The 21,116-nt window shown below is 44.4% G+C and overlaps 1 protein-coding gene across 1 annotated transcript in view; it reads right to left on the reverse strand.

Moving 5' to 3' along the window:
- LOC124544712 (tyramine receptor tyra-2) overlaps window positions 1–21,116 on the reverse strand; it is a 77,693-nt gene that overhangs the window by 16,170 nt on the left and 40,407 nt on the right. Inside the window, exon 2 of the mRNA XM_047123358.1 lies at window positions 4,453–4,648. Coding sequence (XP_046979314.1) covers window positions 4,453–4,625 — 173 coding nt within the window. The 5' untranslated portion in view covers window positions 4,626–4,648. The remainder of the gene's footprint in view (window positions 1–4,452; window positions 4,649–21,116) is intronic.

The following is a 21,116-nucleotide window of genomic DNA, read 5'->3' on the forward strand; positions in this document are numbered from 1 at the left end:
TTTCCATTGTGTAAAGTTTTATTACCTATAATAACTTATAAGCACAACACAAACTTGTGATCTTGTCGATGTTTGGTCATATTTATAATGAACGTATACTACGGGAATAAAGGTAAGAGACGTTATCTATTTCCTAAATTTTTCGTAAATGTTTAATATTGACATTTCGTAGGCGCACAATTTTATACCGAAGCAATCAGTGGTACCAGAGTATGCACATTCCTAATACGGCGACAGTGACTTGCTGCATCCTTACTTGACGGAATAAAGAAGTAAGATTACACATTAATCTACCGTCGACTTCGAGTTTGTTAGAGACGTACTTGACAATCACAATTCAAATATCAGGTCAACTAGTGTGATACAGTCTTCTTTTAAGTTTTAAAATCTCACTACGGGTCGTTAGCAGTCCTGGCTTGATGTCTACAGTTGTTTAGTTTCTCTATACCATATTTGTTTTATGCCAACTACAGTTGCGACTACGGTAATATGCTGCGTATGCCTGATAATTTTGACTGACTAATAATGCGATAATTCTAACCTTCTGAAGAAGGACACTAAGTGTCTGAAACCGGTCAAGAAATAAAATTTCTTTTGTAGAACTGGTTACCTATTTCTTCAATAATTACTCTCAGTTACTGAGGAACGTTAAACTACTAAAAATTTAGAACCGTTCTACAAAAACATACCTTTGCAAAATTGAGGTAGTGTTCGGTTACTGGTGGCAATCCTTAACTTTAACTGAACTCTATACTTTTTTTGCGAAATGGTAAACTTGTCTTGTGTCTGTCGTGGGACTTGGTACTGTAGAAATTTCCTTACACAGCTTAGCGATATTAAATACAGTAATGACATATATCATAAATTAGTTACGAAACGAGAGTAATAGTATTAACTACGGGTTCCCGATCAAGTAACGGGCCACTGAAGAAACACGAGGAATGCGAGTCCTAGTCACTACAGATATAATGTCATCACGAAGTGCGTGCAGAGGCTTACCATGGATTTAACCTTCGGGGCATTGGTCTGTCATTTTACACACCAGGTACTAGGGCTATTCAGAAAGTAAGTTCCGATTGATCGAGAAATGGAAACCACTTTGAAAATCAGAAATATTTTATTTGACTCAGTTAGGTATAGCTTCCAGCCACTGCTTTACATAGTCACCACTCTGACTCAGACATTTGTCGTAGCATTGTACCAACTTTCCAATGCCCTCATCATAGAAGGCAGCCGCCTATGCTTCCCACTAATTCTCTACACTCATCTATAGCTCGTTGTCTGTGCGAAAATGTTGTCTTCATAGCCAGTAGTTAATGTGAGCAGAGATTTGAAACACAGAAGGAGCCAATTACGGGCTGTAGCGCCGGTGATCAGACACTTCCCATCGAAAACGCTGCAGGAGCATTTTCATTGCCCCTGCAGGTAGCGACCGAGAATTGTCACGAAGCAGGAACCGTATGACACTTCTGTAATGTTGGCTGCATAACATCAGGCGAAATCTCTCACCAGGACCTCATACTTGGAGGGAGACACTATTTTCTATGCATCTTGATGTGTTCACCATGCGGTCAGAACTGAAAAGAGCGAAGTGATGCAACCGACAGGCATACTAGAGACAATGTCGAACACATATGTGCAAAGCTTTATTAGATTTTCACAGTGGTTTCCATTTCTTGACCGATCGGAACTTACTTTCCGAATATCCCTCGTATATTGCCCAAATGTAGTCTAGTCTACCATTCGATCGTTTGTTCATTGTGTAACGGTTGGAAGTTATCCACTGTGTAGACCACGGTCGTCGGGGCAGTGGTTTGCAGTGTCGTCACTTTGTTGCTATTTGATCAAGTTCCACATGAGGTATGTCGTTTTAGTTCGAAGAGTGTTTTAAGTGTCACCGAAAAAACGGATATAGTTCAGTTAAAAGACTGTCATGATTTGGCCGCTATAAAAGTAAAAAAAAAAAAAAAAATAGAATATGTCAGAAAATTAACCACATTGTTATAATTTAGCGAAACTCACTCCGCGATTTATAAAATACACTGAAAAATAACGAGCCTGAAGCTGTAAAATGAAAACCGCTGGAGAGATGGTACTGACATTGCCTACGGTAGAAGGTGTTGCCCTTTAGAGGGGCAAAGCCCCAAACTCGCCTGACACTACATGATGAGAGCCAACTCTTGCACTGTCGACCGTCCGCTGCCCTCCATTAGAGCCGAAAACGCAGAAACAGGGGCATCAGCAGAAGAGCAAAGGTATGCAGCGCGTTCCTTTACAGCTAAAAGAATGCGGGGAATGGAAATCCACTGAAGACAGGCACAAGTGGACGGAGGGAACAGCATGTCCGTTGCAATTACGACGGTCAATCCGACCTCTGGGTCAACGTCTGCCACTGTAACTCGCCGGTTTTCAATAATGAGGGCATCCATATACGGGGCAATGGTGTCTGTAATGCGGTGTGGCCTTCCAGATCGTGAGTCATCGGCTAACGACGTCAGTCCTTTCTTGAATCTCATGTGTGATGACCATTGCAATGGACTAGCAGTACTCTCCGTACGCTTGTGCCACTCTTTAATGAATTTCGGTTCCCTGCTACTCCTTCCACTGTCAGGAAACACAGAACGTCCCATTGCTCTTCTTTTGAAGCTTCCTTTTCTCTGTTTTCAGCAGTACTGAGTGCAGTGGACGGTCGACGATTGCACGTGTTCGCTCTGTCGCGTGCGTGTGCGCCCATGTCCCCCTAGAGGCGTGTTTGGGGCCGCAGCGCTCTTACACTAATCATGCATTCTTCCGTAGGCAATGGCATTACGATCCCTTCATCGCTTTTAAAGCCTCTGGTTCGTTTCATTTTGAATGCTACTTACATTAAATCATTCTCGATATATTTCAGGAAGTTTGCCTCAGCTGCGTCACCTCGCATGTGGTGCGTAAACCGACCAACAACTTTGCAGGTCTAACACAGGAGTATAACACCCTCAATTAAATAAAAATTTATGTTATACGATGCATTCCAGACCCTATGGATCCATTATCAGGTGCATATAGTACAATACGCTATTTACGTCTGCTCTTGAGCGAAGTGATGCGAAAGGTACATTCCAAAATATATTTTGGGGCGTACATTTCGCATCAGTCGCTCAACAGCAGACGTAAATAATGTATTATTCAGTTTGCGCCTGATATTGGGACCACCGGGAACGAAATGCATCGTATAATTTGGCGAAACAAAAAGAATGTGTACTGAATACAGTCACGTCCACAGATGGAACGTAAGGATAAACTTGACGCAGATGTAAAAATCACTGTGGTGGGGGCGTTGGCAGTGTAACACGAGTTTGATAAGAGGGTCTTTTCTTCTTTTTCAAGATTACGAAATAGAAATCACAGTGAAAAGAAAAACGTTTTATTTGCGACATTTAGCTACACTTTCCAACTACTTTTGTACGTAGTCGTTTCCCCGACTTAAAGACATATGTCGTAGAGTGGTACCAACTTCCCAAGACCTTCGTCGCAGAGGATAACCGCCTGCACTTTCAGCCAATACTCGATGCTGATCTGCAGCTCGTTGTCTGTGCCAAAATGCTGTCCTCATAGCTAGCGTTTCATGTGAGCAAAAAGATAAAAATCGGAGGGAGCCAAGTCCGAGCTGTTGCTGGGTGACCAGACACTTTCCATAGAACACACTACAGGAGCGTCTTTCTTGCAGCTGCAGTGTCGGCCCACCACTGTCATGAACAACAATGCCTGAGGACAACAGTCCACTTTACTTGTCCTGAGTTGCCCTTCGTAGGAGATTTTCTCTAACCGCCTAATCGGCTCGCTGAACAAGATCATTGGTTGACGCTCGCCTCATTCCCTGACCGCCTGCATCATCAACGTCTGTACGTCCTGCTTCGAAGTTCCTGCACCATTGCCACAGTCGTCTGTAACGCGTGACGGTTACGTTTTCGAGCCGCATGGAAGTCAGGCAAAAACCCTCGGCGTGAAATGAAGAAATCGAATGACAGCACCGGCTTCACATTGTTCTAGGCATCTTTACGTGTTCACTATCTGTCCAGAACTGGAAACTGCTGAAAAATGCAACCTTACGTGATCGAGGGCATACTAAAGATACTGTGCAACCCATATGCGCAAAGCGTCATCGGATTTTTACTGTCGTTTTAATTTTGCGACCGATCGGACTCTGGTATCCTCATCCCCGAAGGAAATTCTGTCAGTAAAGCTTTCAGTAGATTAAAATTTCTCCGCTGTCTCCCTACCTTCTCGAAAAGCGATTGTGAACCAATTTATTGGGAGGTTGCGCAGCAAACGTATGGGGAACTTCGAGAGCCTGGACCTGCTCAGTTGCTCAGCTCTCAATTGACGGCTTATTTATAGGCGAGCGCCGTTGTGGAAGGCTGACGTAAGCGAAATGAAACTGAGCAGAGTGGGCCGGCTGTGGGCTGGGCTCACCTGTTGGACAGGGTGCGTAGGCCGGGCCGCCGGTAGAAGACGAGCAGCACGGTAGCGTTGGCCAAGAGCCCCGCCACCAACAGGAAGAGCAGCGCCACGTCGCACGCCACCAGCAGCGCCGCCCCCGCGTCCGTCGCCGTCGCAGTCGCCGCCACAGCCGCCCCCGACGCCATTCGCCGAGGGCCTTGACTGGACTCTGCAACACCGACACCATCACCGGTCAGTCTCGCTTCGGGTACCCTGATGTTGAGGTGCCGTCCTCACTCCCAAAACTAGACAGTCTTAACACTTAATTTACAAAGGTCTTGATCGCGTTGGATGGTTGGTTGGTTAGTTGGTTGGTTGGAGGAGTGGACCAAACACAGAGCTCGTCGGTCCCATGATCTAAGGTGGCGGCAACCAAGGAAGGAACAACACAGACAGCACAGTCCAGTCAAGACAAAGAGAAAAACTGGCAAACGAAGAGGTAAAAGGAACGTCGGGGCAGCAGGAAGAGTGAAGAACAGGAAAAGGGGGGGAATGGCGTAGCAGGGGCGTCCCAGAAACGGTACGCGTGATGGGGCTTCAGCAACGCCGCCGACCCTTCTCGATCCCGGCACCATGCCATAATCACGACACAATGGGGACAATACCAGGGGAAGAAGACAGAAGAAAATGGGGAATAAACGGCATAGAAGATCAGAAAAATACGTAGGGAAAAGGAAGGGGTAGAACATGGCCGATGGGGAGACAAGGCCAAGATTGATCGTGCTGGATGGACATAACAGCACTTTGCAGGTTTAGACTGTTATGAGCCATCATCAGAACCAGTTTCTTGTCAGTAAAGTAGCGTGTCACACACTCAGCGACTGTGTTGGCCTCTTGACATCGGCATGAACTCAACGCTTGACTTGAGTTGATATCAAGTCACCATCAAAGACATTAAGTGATTGTTCGACGTGCTACTTTTCTACCAAGATACAGGTTCTGATGATGGTCATAAGAGTCGAAACTGGTAAATTTTATGCCTGTAAAGGTACATTTAGGGGGGGGGGGGCTTAATTGGAATGGTTAAATCAGTTCTTGTGTTGCCTAATTTTATTGTTATCAATTTTCTGGCTTTGATACCCCTACAGTTCACCGATCCTATTAACGGATGCCGAGACTGTTGGCTCTGAGAACTATGCGACTTAACTTCTGAGGTTATCAGTCGCCTAGAACTTAGAACTAATTAAACCTAACTAACCTAAGGACATCACACACACATCCACATCCGAGGCAGGATTCGAACCTGCGACCGTAGCGGTCGCTCGGCTCCAGACTGTAGCGCCTAGAACCGCACGGCCACTCCTGCCGGCGCCGATACTGTCAGAGGGATGTGAGATTCCTATTTAAAAAATTATCCTTCTGGCACAGGGCAAACTAGTTCAACTGTGGCGATTCACTTAATTTCAGAGGTGGCTCAACGTAAATATTTTTATTTAGACAGCTAAATGAAGTGGCGTAATGTCACAAGTCCATCCCGTGCCAACAGGACAATAGTAAGTAAAGTACTTACGAAAACAGGTCGCGCGCTACAATTTGACAATGTCAAACTTCATTCTAGACAGGTTATTTAAAGATGCTTCCTTGGTCTAAATCCTCATTGCTATCGCATTGTCTCCAACGAACTAATGATGTAAATTACTCTCCCACTGCATTATAACATCACTGGAACTTTCATACAATTGCAACAGTGTCCACTAAAGCCACAAATTTAGTGTCACGCTGGCTGCCATTTGAAAAATTAAAATAACCATTTCTTTTGCTTTCATAATTTATCAGTTTCGGCAGTGAAGCGTTCTCACATTATTATAATTATACTACATAATAATCAATGTACTTTGTGAAGACAGGGCCACCACAGATACTACATGTGGAAAAAGGCTATTTTGAATAATTTTACGATGTCTGAAGGTGTTCAGACGATCGAAACCGGTTCATAAAGCAGCTATTGGTGGCTCTAAAGTGTGACTTTCTCACATTTTGTATACAACTCATCACAATCGGCGTAACTGCGTTACTCATCAAAATATCTCAATGGTAAAAAGAGGAGAGGGTGCGTGAGGTGTCAGTCGGATTTCACAAAAAAATAACACTAGAATTACTTTTAACAGCTGTGATGTAGCATATCGCTTAGAAATGTAAGAATGTACTGGACACGTACGACGACACCACAGTTCACGTAATAAATGTGATCTGAGACGAGACATCTCGGACAACACGATCAGTTACTCAGTCGGTGGAAGGAAGGCGGAAGGCAAAGGACGCATGTTCCAATCCCCCTCCGGCACCCAGTTTTAATCTGCCAGGAAGCTTCAAAACGATATACAGGGTGTTACAATAAGGTACGGCCAAACTTTCAGGAAACATTCCTCACACACAAAGAAAGAAAATATGTTATGTGGACATGTGTCCGGAAACGCTTACTTTCCACGTTAAAGCTCATTTTATTACTTTGTAAGTAGGCTGTTTATGTTTTCTTATTGGCAACGTTACGTAGCGCTCTGTATGAAAATCACTGTCTGTGCTGTGTGCAGTCTGTGGCTAGTTTGCATTGTTGTCTGCCATTGTAGTGTTGGGCAGCTGGATGTGAACAGCGCGTAGCGTTGTGCAGTTGGAGGTGAGCCGCCAGCAGTGGTGGATGTGGGGAGAGAGATGGCGGAGTTTTGAAATTTTTGAGACTGGATATCATGAACTGGTATGTATATTATGAGTTTTCAACACTATTAAGGCAAATACATTGTTTGTTCTCTATTAAAATCTTTCATTTGCTAACTATGCTTTCCGTAGTTTGAATCTTTTATTTAGCTGGCAGTAGTGGCGCTCACTGTATTGCCGTAGTTCGAGTAACGAAGATTTTTGTGAGGTAAGTGATTTGTGAAAGGTATAGGTTAATGTTAGTCAGGGCCATTCTTTTGTAGGGATTATTGAAAGTCAGATTGCGTTGCGCTAAAAATATCGTGTGTCAGTTTAAGCACAGTCTTGTATAATTGTTCAAAGGGGACGTTTCAACTTCTCTTCAAATCACATTAATCATGGAATGGAAACACACAGCAACAGAACGTACGAGCGTGACTTCAAACACTTTGTTACAGGAAATGTTCAAAATGTCCTCCGTTAGCGAGGATACATGCATCCACCCTCCGTCGCATGGAATCTCTGATGCGCTGACGTAGCCCTGGAGAATGGCGTATTGTATCACAGCCGTCCACAATACGAGCACGAAGAGTCTCTACATCTGGTACCGGGGTTGCGTAAACAAGAGCTTTCAAATGCCCCCATAAATGAAAGTCAAGAGGGTTGAGGTCAGGAGAGCGTGGAGGCCATGGAATTGGTCCGCCTCTACCAATCCATCGGTCACCGAATCTGTTGTTGAGAAGCGTACGAACACTTCGACTGAAAAGTGCAGAAGCTCCATCACGCATGAACCACATGTTGTGTCGTACTTGTAAAGGCACATGTTCTAGCAGCGCAGGTAGAGTGTCCCGTATGAAATCATGATAACGTGCTCCATTGAGCGTATGTGGACGAAACTAAAATGAGCTCTAACATGGAAATTAAGCGTTTCTGGACACATGTCCACATAACATCTTTTCTTTATTTGTGTGTGAGGAATGTTTCCTGAAAGTTTGGCCGTACCTTTTTGTAACACCCTGTATACTCCGCGGCAGACTGTAAATTCGTTGTGGAGTAGTTTATGTGATCATGCTTATTAAGTAACACACGCTCTGGCGCCAGGAGAGAATCGTATCTTCCGACGATAATGCCCTCTTGTACTGTACTGCAAATGGTATAGATTTTGTATGACAGCTGATCTCTCCTCCACTGAACTCGCGACGGTGGACATCCCGCAGACTTCCTTACTGTGCTTGGCCTACTGCGGTGTAGAGCGCGTTATATAAGCGGGACGATACCTGCAGTTTGTAGGTGTCGATGACTGTGGGCGGCAGGGTGAGTTCCCTAACATACGGCTTTAAACATACCGGCAGACGTATCTAGGGCAGAGGCCTCCTAATATACTGTGCCGTCTGGAGAACGCCATGTTATAAAATACTTTTGCCGGGAACTTAATGGTCTTGCGGAGCGAAGCCGTCTGTATATACTGCCTCGTGCCAGGATCAGTTACGATATTTAATGGTTTATGGGCAAGTAAGTCACAACTGTCACTCTAATGGGAGTTAAAGACTTTCAGCTTACCACGTGATGGCGCTCTGTCTTCCTTTCAATCCATAAGGCAAAATTGTTTCAAAATTTAGCGAACTTCCGAATAAGTGCGGATATTCAGCATTGCGGATTATCCGTGCTGCTTTCCACTAGTTTTGCTGCTGTTAGAATTATGACGAATATTTTTTGTTTAGAATACACCACTATGCATGTGGCTAATGTTTTAAGACACAATTCGAACCACTAAATGTGCTGATCTGTTATGAGAGTATGCGTGAACCAAATTTAGCGATACCGTAGTTTTGACTCATAGGGAAAACCGTCGACAGAAAAAAAAGTGATTGGAAAACAGAAGCGGAAAAAAAAATTGATCATTGTCACGAAATGAAAGCGAATGATCCCAGTCAAGCAAAGAAGTTCCGAGACTATTAATAAAAAATAAAGATTCGTTAAGAGCGTGGTTTTAGTGCACCAGTGTTCTACATAGTCTCTCATGACTTGAGTAAAATGCACAGAACGTTCAATCATGAGAAACTGCCAGAAAAATCCTACATTGGGATATTGTTCAAATCGCATGACACATTGGATTGAACGTCGGTTATATTGGCAAAACGTGTGACCATTCATGTGAATTTCTGCACCTTGTGTCGTTTCTGGTAGGTTGGTATTGGTAACGCTCTTTACGATTTTATCAAGGAAGACCTGCCAGCGTTTTATATGTCAATTAAGTCGTGGCAGGCGTCGACGTGTAGTAGTTTTTGTTCGATAATCTACGGGGGACAAACTCAGCAGACGCTTTCCTCTTCTTCAGAACACTCTGGAGAATGTCTAACACATGATTTAGAGGTGTTGCTCCACTGCAATTTGTGAGGCAGTGACACACTGTGGCCGCACGCCCACTACCTAACACCGCCTGTCATTGTTTACAGTTGTTAGTTCAACATGCCACCGTAGTTACTGCGCTGATCTCGCTTACACGCCAGGGATTAAATCAGTCTCTCGACTTTTTGGACCGATGGTTTACAGTGCGTTTTAAGAGCAATTTAGTAACTAAGTTTCAAGTTTTCGACGCTTCACGCGTACGTAATGTAGTGGGCTTTCAAGCAAGTTATGTAAATAAAGTAAACGGCAACTTCCGTTAAAAACAAATGTATTTTGGGTAATCCGTATTTTTCACTTATCCATTCAGTTCGGTTCCGCATCAATCCAGAACATCGGAAGCTTCTGTATTCCGTTTCTTAGCAAGCACCGTTTTTGTGATAATTAGGGCTACATCGAATTCGCATTCCTGGTCAACGGCGTGGCGAGTAGGAATAATTTATCTGAAAGATGGAAAATGATCGACACGCATTGGCGTTATTCCTCCTACTTACACGCTGTCTGTGTTCCACGAAGATTAAAAAGAGACATCAAGTAAAAGGATGGATCACTTTTCCACGTGGAGAGCAAATACATGCTAATGTATCAACGACAAAGCTGAATTTTTCAAATAAAAGTTTATTGAGTGGTACTAGTTCAATCTATCGTGGTTGCTCCCGCGAAGAATTCTTAAATCTATAAGGAGCCGTCAAATAAAAACGAGACAGATGGAAAGAAAGTAAGTAAGTAACCTGATTGTTATTTAAAAAGTAATCTCCAAAACTGTTAATAGATTAATCTCACTGAGAGACAAGACGGTCAATGCCTCCATGGAAAAAAGCGCTTACTAAGCGCCCGACCCCTTGTTGCCAAGGTTGCTTCGAGTACGTTGCAGAAAGTGGGAAGCCCTTACACACACACGATATAGCCCCGACCTCTACTCGATTTTTGGGGCCATGAAAAAGGACGTTCGTGGTCGTAGATTTGCTTCAGACGAAGAGATGCACCCCTGGATACAATCATGATTCCGTAGGTAACTGCAAACATTTTTCCATGAAAGCGTTTGCCGTCTTGTCTCACAGTGGTATAAATGTATTAACAGTTATGACGATTACATTTTGAAATAATAAACAGTTAACTTCCTTTTCTTCCATCTGTTTCGGTTTCACTTGACTGCCACTAATAGTTTTATGGAGTCATTTCGAGGAAACTCTCTCCAGTCCTAAGACGACTCGAATCACACGTCGAAAGGCTGAAAATCGAAATCTGCTGCTGGAAGGTGAATCCAGAACGACCAGGAAGGAAGAGGAGGAGGAGGAGGAGGAGGAGGAGGAGGAGGAGGAGGAGGAGGAGGAGATTAGAGTTTAACGTCCGTCGACAACGAGGTCATTAGAGACGGAGCACAAGCTCGGGTTAGGGTAGGATGGTGAAGGAAATCGGCCGTGCCATTTGAAAGGAACCATTTAGGGAAGTCTAAATCTGGATGGACGGACACTGGTTTGAACCGTCGTCCTCCCGAATGCGCGTCCAGTGTTTTAACCACTGCGTGGACCTCGATCGGTCAGAACTATCAGAACTGGTGCAAAGGAGAGAAGGGCGCGATGGTTGGTAACACTGGTTATAGAGTGCAAATGGCCGATTTCTTCAGAGATATTCGCTAGTGGCTGCCAACAGTTCCAGCTACGCTGTGATTTATTCAGCCCACGTCGGAACACGTGCGACCGAAATACCGGATGGCGACCACTTAAGAAAATTCGCAGTAAAACTCGTGAGCAGGCGAACTGTCCTCCTTACAGTGACATAACTCTGTACCAGCGCATCACGCTTGTGGGCAAAACCAAGCATCTTTAGTTATATTTATAACGTGTTTCTCATTTTTGGTCTAAGTCCCTCTCGAAACTTCCTGGCAGATTAAAACTGCCGGACCGAGATTCGAACTCGGGACCTTTGCCTTTCGCGGGCAAGGTAGGAGACGAGGTACTGGCAGAAATGAAGCTGTGGGGACGGGCGTGAGTCGTGCTTGGGTAGCTCAGATGGTAGAGCGGCGAAAGGCTAAGGTTCCGAGTTCGAGTCTCGGTCCGGCACACATTTTTAATCTGCCAGAAAGTTCCATATCAGCGCACATTCCGCTGCATAGTGAAAATCTCATGCAAGTCCCTCTCATCTGATAACATGTTCTGGCGGCTAAATTATAGGAGTTTGCCTGGCTCCTTGAGTCCATGAAAAATCTGCCTACATCACCGGCAGATTAACCACGGATTAGTTTTTAGGCCCGCACCGACTGGCCTACCAGTACGAAGAGCAACCTGTGATCGTCGGACATGTGAGCACAGCATGCCACCAATACCAACAGCCGTTATTGCCATTAGATGCATCCTGGTGATGCTGCTGCTGCTTCTTTTTTATTCAAGTAATCCTGATTTGACCTCGTGACGTTGCGTCGCACCCGTTCTAGAGCTCCGTACCTCAGAAAAGAATCTGAGAAGGTATCGGGAATTGAACTCGGGTCTTTTCGCACCGGAGGGAGCAACGCTAACCATTCAGCTACGCAGGCGATCTACTGGCAAATAAAAAATAGAAATTATCTGAATGTTGAGGTTTTAAGTTGGGAATTCTCGTATGGCTTACGGGGTACAGGAGTACAAGTACCACTATAGCCGTGATCTGGATCCTAGTCTTAATAAGGTACTCTCCCTCTCCCTGTGTGTGTGTGTGTGTGTGTGTGTCAGAGAGAGAGAGAGAGAGAGAGAGAGAGAGAGAGAGAGAGAGAGAGAGAGGTGTGTGTGTGTGTGTGTGTGTGTGTGTGTGTGGGGGGGGGGGGGGGGGGTGTCTGCATTCTTACTGTGTGTAAGAGAGCGAGACACAGTTGGTAGTAACGAGAAAACAGACCCACAAAAAGAAAGGCGTAACAAATATCACTGGCTGTGTTCACCAGCCTGTTTATGAGATTACGGACTCTTCGCTAAGGAGCATGTATTGGGTAGTTGAATTCATACATATGTCTTCCAATATGGAGTTTTAAGTGACGCCGGAACGAAGAGTTGTTTAAATCGGCGAAAAGTCTTTTTCATTAGTCTACTACGCGCGTTACTTTGGATATGTAACAGTCTCACCAAGCCACGCGGTGTGGTAAGTTGCTACTATGCGATGATTGTAACACATCGTATATTTAATCATATCCTTATTTCCTTATATACTTCTCATCCCGCCCCCTCTCCCAAACACACACACACACACACACACACACACACACACACACACACTTCTTGTATGTTGCAGAATGACTTACTCGTGGACGAGGAATATTTGACACTAAAGTGAACATCAGCTAAACCTGTGTTTATTCCTGTGTTGCACTGTTGTTATAGCACATGAAATTCTGGCCTCCCTCGACCCGGATTCTTTGCTTTCAGGCTGCAGTGCACAGAGGTAATGTTGTCGTTCAGTCAGCACTCATTCTTCCGGAAACACCCAAGAAATGGTAATCGACATACGTAAACCACACATTTACAACACATTTTCCGATCGTCTTTTTTTTGGGGGGTGGGGGGGCGGTTATACGAACATTGTTTCGGACAGCCCGGGTTCCTTCGCTGCGCCTAAGCGATATTTCCAAGGTCTGTTGCTGTCCACTTCTACAGCGCGGATGACCTTGCACCGAGGCCGTGCCCGCTTGGCATCCTAAGGACCGTACAAGCGGCATAGGAACGCACGGAATTTTGAAATCTATTTTCCTGACATTCCTCACTGTTCCACCACTGTCCGTCAACACGCCTGTTTTCGTAATACATTCATGCCTGTAACGATAAAGAACGCCCCCGTAAAACACAAACAACTCACCCTGTCAGTGACCCGATCTTAACATATGTACAGGAATTTGCAATGTCGCTATTTTTTCCTAGACTAGCAATATAAAAGAGTTGCAATTTTCTTCCTTATTCTTAACTTTCTAGCGCTATTTTGTTTTGTAGAACTGGACCGAATTTCAAAAGCTTCCTGTTAGCTCGCAGTGACATTATGCGTCTATAATCAGCTACGTAAGACGTGTCGGAGGGTGTTTCTCAAGGAAAGATGTATTGACCAAGCACGGTATTATATGTTCCGTGTATCTGGCGTAAGACCGGGCTCAGGTCACGTGGAACGCATGTACCAGGTTGCGAAAGACGAGGAACCGGTTTCTGGGACGCAGATACTTCAGGATGCGAATATTATTTAACGTCGGCAACCACTGCTACCTTCTGTGCGGCTGCGGAGTTACATCGAAAATGTTTCTTAAGAGTCACCAATGAGTGGAGACTTTTTCGAGATATTTCGGTTGAATGAAAAGGTTTATGCATGTCAGTATCGATAAACAGACTTCATTAGGGCCACATATGCATTTCTTCTAGGAAGCGATTACAATGTACATTGTTCGGTTTCACAACGCCAGGGCTTTGTCTAATGTGTGGCGTGTCGACCCGGAAAAACACCCGCTGTTCTTTGCTGAAAGAAGTCAGATTCAGAGAAGGCAGTTAGCTCGCCCATTAGCAGTTGTGATTAGCTCACGAGTCGGCGAACTCTGAAATTTCCACACGCTGAAAGACCACGCCTACACTGGTTTCACCTAGCCTGTGTAACTGGAACACTAATTGCTCGTGTGTTATTCCCCGCTGGTATTCGTCGTTGTTAACACTCAAGTTTTCATAGCGTCGTGTTCAATAACTAAACAGTGTAAATAGATATTCTACGTTTTTCAGTTTTCTGTTTTTTGCTGCACTACCGTGGGTGATTTCTGATGCCCCCTTACAACCTGCTATAACAAAGTCTGAAGAAACTTTGTGCAAGGTTGGCACCTTGAGAAAATTGATAATATAACAACATATTACATCAAGGGGGGAGGGAGATTGGGTTTAATGTCGACATCGAGGTCATCAGAGATGGAGCAAAAGCTATGGATGGGAAGGCAATAGGCCATGCCCTTTCAAGGGAATCATCCCGAAGCGATTTAGGGAAATCACGGCAAACCTAAATCTGGGGCAGTCGGACTCTGGTTTGAACCGTCGTCGTTCCGAATGAGAGTCCCGCGTGCTACCCACTTCGCCATCTCGCTCTGTAGGAGAAACTGAAGCTCATACTAACGTAGGTGTCGCTGTAGTTAAAATACTGGACTCTCACTGCGAGATGGTTTTTTAAATCGTCTTCCACCCATCCGGATTTCTGTTGTTCCCTCAAATCCCGTAAGGCAATTGGCAAGATGGTTCATTTAAAAAGGAGACAGCCGAAATCCAATCCCATTCCTCCCGAAACCGTTTTCGTGTTTAATCCCTAACGACCTCGTCGTCCACGGAACGTTAATTCCAATTTTCCTTCTTTCTGAACTCACAACCCACACTGAATAAACGATCTTATTCGGAAGAGAAGCGGCCAGTGCGTGGGTGTGCTACTTCTCTCTGGTAGAATTTTAAACTGAATTAAAAAGCGAATTCGTTCGACGCACTGTCAGGGCACAATTGAAAAGAATGGGAGATGCAGCGGAAAGTACATTTGTTATGGGAACAGCCTGGACAAAGCAAGGACAGTCATGGGAACATATCAGTGGGAAAACATCAACCCAGCGCCGAGTGTAGAAGAAACATCTCTTCCAGACACTTCAGCTCCTTGCCCCTCAGCGTCGATGGTAAACGAAACCGAAGCCGACTATAAATAAACACTCCGAGGCTGACCCCAGAAAACCGCAACGCAGAGGAACACACACACAGCTAGCGGCGGTTATGCAGCCGGTGATGCAAGACGTGTGACACCGATTGCAGCGCCAGTGGCGTCTGGCTGTAGCAGCTTGCAGAAGTCAGCCAGCTTGGATTCGGCTGTCGCCGGAATGCTAGCGGGTCTGAACGACAAAGGACGAGAATGTTCCAGCGGTCGATGATCTCAGCCGACACGTCATTTCGGGAAAGACACGTCTTGGCCGCACGCAACCGGTACGTGCAATTGGTAAACTGGCTGAAACGAGTGTTAATTACTTGCTGCAACCGCACTGGTGCCAAATATGCGAAACAGATGCATGAGAATTAGGTCATCGACTACGTTACCGTTCACACCGATTCAGATCGCGATAGTATAGTTTTATTCCATCGGAAATTGACTCATTCTCTACAGTACGCTGTACTAGTATATAAGAAGGATAAATGTGTGGGTATGCCTTAGAGTTAAGTCGATAAGAGTGTAATGTATCTTATGCTGCGAGTTATGGGACTTGTGCTTAAGACGACGACGGTGCCAACAGCGGAGACAGCTATGCCATGGCGACGATTGTTTTGATGATGATGATGATGATGGTACAGAGAATTATTGGAAGTGTTACGTATACATTTCCCACGATGCAGGGAAATGAGGTATAGGCCCTGAAAAATGAGGAATGGATGACGATGATGAATGACGACTGGATGATGATGATGATGATGATGATGATGATGATGATGATCGCATGTTAACCGCTATGACGTGATCAAGTCAGTGATAACGAAATCTACTGTGTTTTGTGCACAGGGGACACAGAAAACTTCACTGGCAAGAGTCTCTCCAACACATTTGTTGGTCTCACCCAGTACAGTGCCTAAGTAATGAAACACTCATTGTTACGAAGTTAGGCAACATTATGCATACAGAAGCAGTCTGGATAAGAGTGACTTTTGGGAACTCTCAACCAGGATGAAAATCATACAAGATTTGGTTCGACTCATCCTACATCGTTCGAAGGACCTAGCCTGGTAAGAGAGATCACATTTTTGTCGCCACAAAGGTGTAACAAACTCCGGTACGTAACATTCAGAAGGAACAACGGAATCTCCTTTCTGTAAAATGCTCTTAGGTGGTTCAATAAAGCGTATATCCAAGATCACCGCGGTACAAAAAATTCCTGCGCGTAAATGTACAAGTAATATGTACTGGAGAAACATGTCGTAATCGTAAAATAGTTGATATGTATTCCGCTCAGAATAAATTTACATGTACTTATAACTGTGTCATTTTTTTCTTTGGATGATTTTTGTGTATTATTTTTGTACGGATTTTCTCCGCCACTAGTAACTTTGTTCCGCCTACAGACTTTGTAGAGTCAAGAACTGACGTCCAAGGCCGAACGAACACGGCTTTGTAGATCGTAAAACGTCCACGCACTTGGCAGAGGCCTCAGCCTCTGCCCGTTTCGTCCCTGAATAGAAAAACTGACTGATGGAAGCAAGGCAACCTTGGGATCGAGTGAGGGGTCTAGCAGAACAGAAAAATAAGGAGAAGAGGAAGAAATGTAAGAGGAGGAGGAATTGATGAGCAGAAGTGCCAATGAGGAAACTTTCGAAATGCACACCACTAGTGTGTGGAAGGAATAGATTGAGGAGGAGTTGATGATCAAGACGGCTACAAAAAGGCGCTAAGCATACGTATAAAAAAAAAGCGCGACACGAGTACGTTCATTGATTGTCTGGCTGAGTGCAAGGGCTGATCGGGTGCATCGCCCACTCCAGGTGTCGCTAGCGGAGAGACCATTGTATGCTAATCTCTCGGCTTGTGAGCTCAAAAACAGCCGCGCGCCGACACACACACACACACACACACACACACACACACACACACATACACACACACACACACACACACACACACAGACGTGGAGAGCCCCATCCTGCAGACCAGACTGCTTGCCGACTGATGGTGGGCAGTGGCGTGGAATTCTTTGCAGCGGACCAGTCGCTGCCCGCCGACCACCCCACACCAGACCGGTCAAGGTTGAAAGGTCAGCGAACCGGAGGAGTTGTGACCAGCTGCAGATGGCGCACTGCCTCCTCCGTACCGTTCTCACAATCGATTGTTCACTTCTCTGGTACAGATTTAAAAGTTATCCAAAGGATGATACAAATTGTGGTACGCGCGATGCAATTTTCTATTTTAAATCATGTTTCTAATCGATATTCCGTAAACTGATTTTGCACAACAACGTCCAAAAGAACTATGCAAAATAATTTCTAATGACTGCATACCTTTGGAAAGCATTTCAACCGTCTAGAGCTGCTGATAAGTAACTTCTTATTCACAAGCGGTTTCGATCTTCAATCATTTTCAGATACTGTATTTCATTTTTCGAGTTGTTTAGAGCTCTTACCGGCCGCTAGGCCCTAGTGGTTCTAGACGCTTCAGTTCGGAACCGCGCTGCTGCTACGGTCGCATGTTCGAATCCTTTCTCGGGCATGGATGTGTGTGATGTCCTCAGGTTAGTTAGTAGTCCTAAGTCTAGGGGACCGATGACCTCAGATGTTAAGTCCCATAGTGCTTAGAGCCATTTGAACCATTTAGAGCTCTTCAGGTCTTTTCTCGCAACCTCATATCCAAGCCACACGACCCTTGCATAAATCTTCTTTCAAATTTCTTCGTCGCGTATACTACTCCACTTGATTTTTCCATTCTGCAGTCTTCCTCTTTTTCTGTTTAAGGTGGATGCCAACACAGCAGTTTCTTTCGGCCATCGTTCGTTCCCGTGACATTTTAAACGCCGTTTTTCCACCCCTTCGGTGAGGTGCGTGTGGGTTTTCATTCAGTTCCTGATTATTTGGGATTTTGTCTCTCCTTGAAACCTTTCAGGCACCTTGTAATTAACAGCTGACCGGTTCCAGGCGCTTCAGTCTGCAACCACGCGACCGCTACGGGGAATTTCATTAAAAAGTAAGTGGAAAGACATGCGGAATGCCGATGAGCAAATGGAGTATTTGGGAAATTCTTATTAAGAAGCGACAGGCATGGTGTATGAGCCAGTTCCGCAGCTGAGGTTAAGATAAAGCAAGACTGTAAAGTTCATATGGACTGAAGACATTGATACTAGTCAGTAAATAAAAAAGAAGAGGTGAGGAGACTAGTACAGAACAAAAACATTGGATGACACTTTTATCAGCATTTCATGAATTAAGAAGTACGGGACACACAAAATTTGCAAAAATCTTACAACTAATGTTGCGACCGTTTAAACCCATCCATCAGCAATCAGCGATTTCAAAAAGGGATGTTAGAACGTGACGATATGACTTCTAAAGGAGTCGAATTTCGAAATAATTTGTTTAATCCCCTTCTCTTATCATCTGGGTAGCGAACTTTACCCTCGGCGATCGTTGACTGATGTCTCGCGCCACTTACGCGCACCACAACGGTTTTGATAATTACGCAACGAGTAAGCGTTGGCCTTCAAAAATCTGGCTTATCATAGTGTACAAGAATCTCGGTGTTGTTGCAAAATCACAAAGAAACCTTCATGATTGCCACCTGCCCTGCGGTATGCCGAAAATGTTATCCTTGCCGTCCTCGGTGTACTGGTTTGCAGAATATAGAATCAAGCCACCTGACGATGTTACAGACTTCGTTACATCTTCAGTAGCTGAAAATGGCATTGGGATGAAGGTCGGACGCAGCTAAAATGTGGTGGCTAACATAACCAAATTAATAGTTCATCTGCTCCCTACATCCAAGCCCTTACCCCACTCCAAATTCACAGACAGCAACTTCAAGGAGCTAGTATGCAACACAGCAAGGAGCAAGGACGACCTGTGACGTAAACACTAATGAGGTGGTACGAATGGCTGAAAGTTTCGCATTACTCGCTCTGACTAGAAAATCTATTTGAGGTATTGCACCCAGACGAGACTACCTTCACTGTATTTGTGTATTTCCCGATTTAAGAAATGATAGTAGCAATATTTAGTCATGTTGTTAGTGCTCACACTGGAGGAAAGAAAACAGCATCGCCGAATGGAATTCCTAGGCAGCTGAGTATTTCTGCTTTGATCTGGCTTTGCTAACCAGAGGCCACTTTTTCATATGCAGATGGTCGATGCGCGTCGCAAATAGTATTAACGAGACGGTGAAAGGGATCGTTTATTTCTAATTTAGCTTTCAAGATAATCTTCTGGCTCGCAAAATTATGGGACTGCTCTGCTGGCAGGTTGGCAGCACGTACTGTAGAGGTCTTGCCACAGTAGAATCAAGTCTTTCACTCGACGTATCACCCCACTTTCTACGCATTCTTCAGGCGAACTGTTTCTGTTTACCTTGTTCTGCAGTAATGCATGACGCACCATTCTTCAACCGCTAGTGTGGCTAGGGTGAAGTCCCGTGGATGTTGCAATCGGTTCCAGGTTCCAAGAAACTGTGCAGCACCAGGCGTATCACTCCAGGACGCATTTCTGAACTCTCTCGTTCACGTAAGTTTAGCACGAATTGGAGTACAGTGAAAATAAGGCTCGCATATTTTTTGGAGCTAAACTCATTACTGGCTCGAGAACAATGTCTCCGTCAATCAGTATCCAATTAGAAGAGAGCAAAATTGCTACTGGTTAGAAATCTCGATCATGTATTTTTTGGAACGTGTAAGAGGACCGATATAAATTGGGAATATTATAATGACTTCTTGTATTTTCGGGTGTCTAGCCAGGAGGTATCCACAATACCGCCGGTATTTACCTGGTTTGTGTTATACATATTGACACCATCTAGAGGCACCTGGAATTCTTTTGTTTCTAACTATTGATAACAAACAGAAGGGGAAATAAGATAGTTAAGGCAAGATAAACATGTCAGACTTGAGATAATTGCCTTAAACACGTGAACAGGGCTTTCAAATAGCCGTATGCCGTTTTCCCGCTACCTGTCACTCATTCCAATATAGTGGCTATTCATGTTAAAAGACAACGCCCAGTTTTAATCTTTTATCAGCGCCGAACATCGCATATAAATTCACGTGTTCCACGTCTACTGTAGGTGCTTAGCAGGAGGTTTCGCAGTATTGCAAAAAGCTGAAAAAAAGAGATAGTGTAACACGGGCAGTATGTGAATTATTTTGTACTAATGATGTTGCATTCGACATTTACTTCTGCCCCTAGACTTCTGCTTACATTGCCGTCTTTCGCTATTCGGCTACACACTAAGGACTACATATTTTCTAGTGTAATTTATCTGCCCTTAATTACATTCCTCCCCCCCCCCATCTTGGTCTTCTGTTATCTCTTGGAATCCGGCAGGGAGCTTACTTATTCCATAACCCTTTTGTTCGCCTAGCTACTGTTACACCCATATCAGATACATATTCATTGCTTCTTAAGCTAGAAACCTCTCCCATTTGCGTCCTTATTCTTCCGAGAATATGTATCATGCATTTCTCCGATGATCACTGAGAAATCATTAGTTTTTATCGGAAAACCGTTCGAAACTTCATTTCTCACATTTCGTAAGTCAAAACTGGTAGTACATATACAGATTGTGGCTTCTGCATTTAATTTGCGTCAGAAGCTCTTACTTAGTTTGCTAAAAGCACACCAGCCTATTTTTACTTTTCAGTTTACTTCTATTGTTGCACCTTGGATAGTCGTCTCGCACGTCCCTATGTGCAAAAGCTCATGGATCGATCAGGGTACGTTATTGTTAATTTTTTGTTATTGTTAGTTCGAGTATGCATCATATTAGTCTTCTTATAATTGTCAAGTTTTAAAGTAAAGTTACCTCATCCATTGTTGAAGATTACCTACACTAGAGACGAACCGTACGTTATCAGCAAAACAAAAGTATCCAGAATGAGATTTTCACCCTGCAGCGGAGTGTGCGCTGATATG

Source organism: Schistocerca americana, chromosome 8 (assembly GCF_021461395.2).
Source record: "Schistocerca americana isolate TAMUIC-IGC-003095 chromosome 8, iqSchAmer2.1, whole genome shotgun sequence".
Classification (NCBI taxonomy): domain Eukaryota; kingdom Metazoa; phylum Arthropoda; class Insecta; order Orthoptera; family Acrididae; genus Schistocerca; species Schistocerca americana.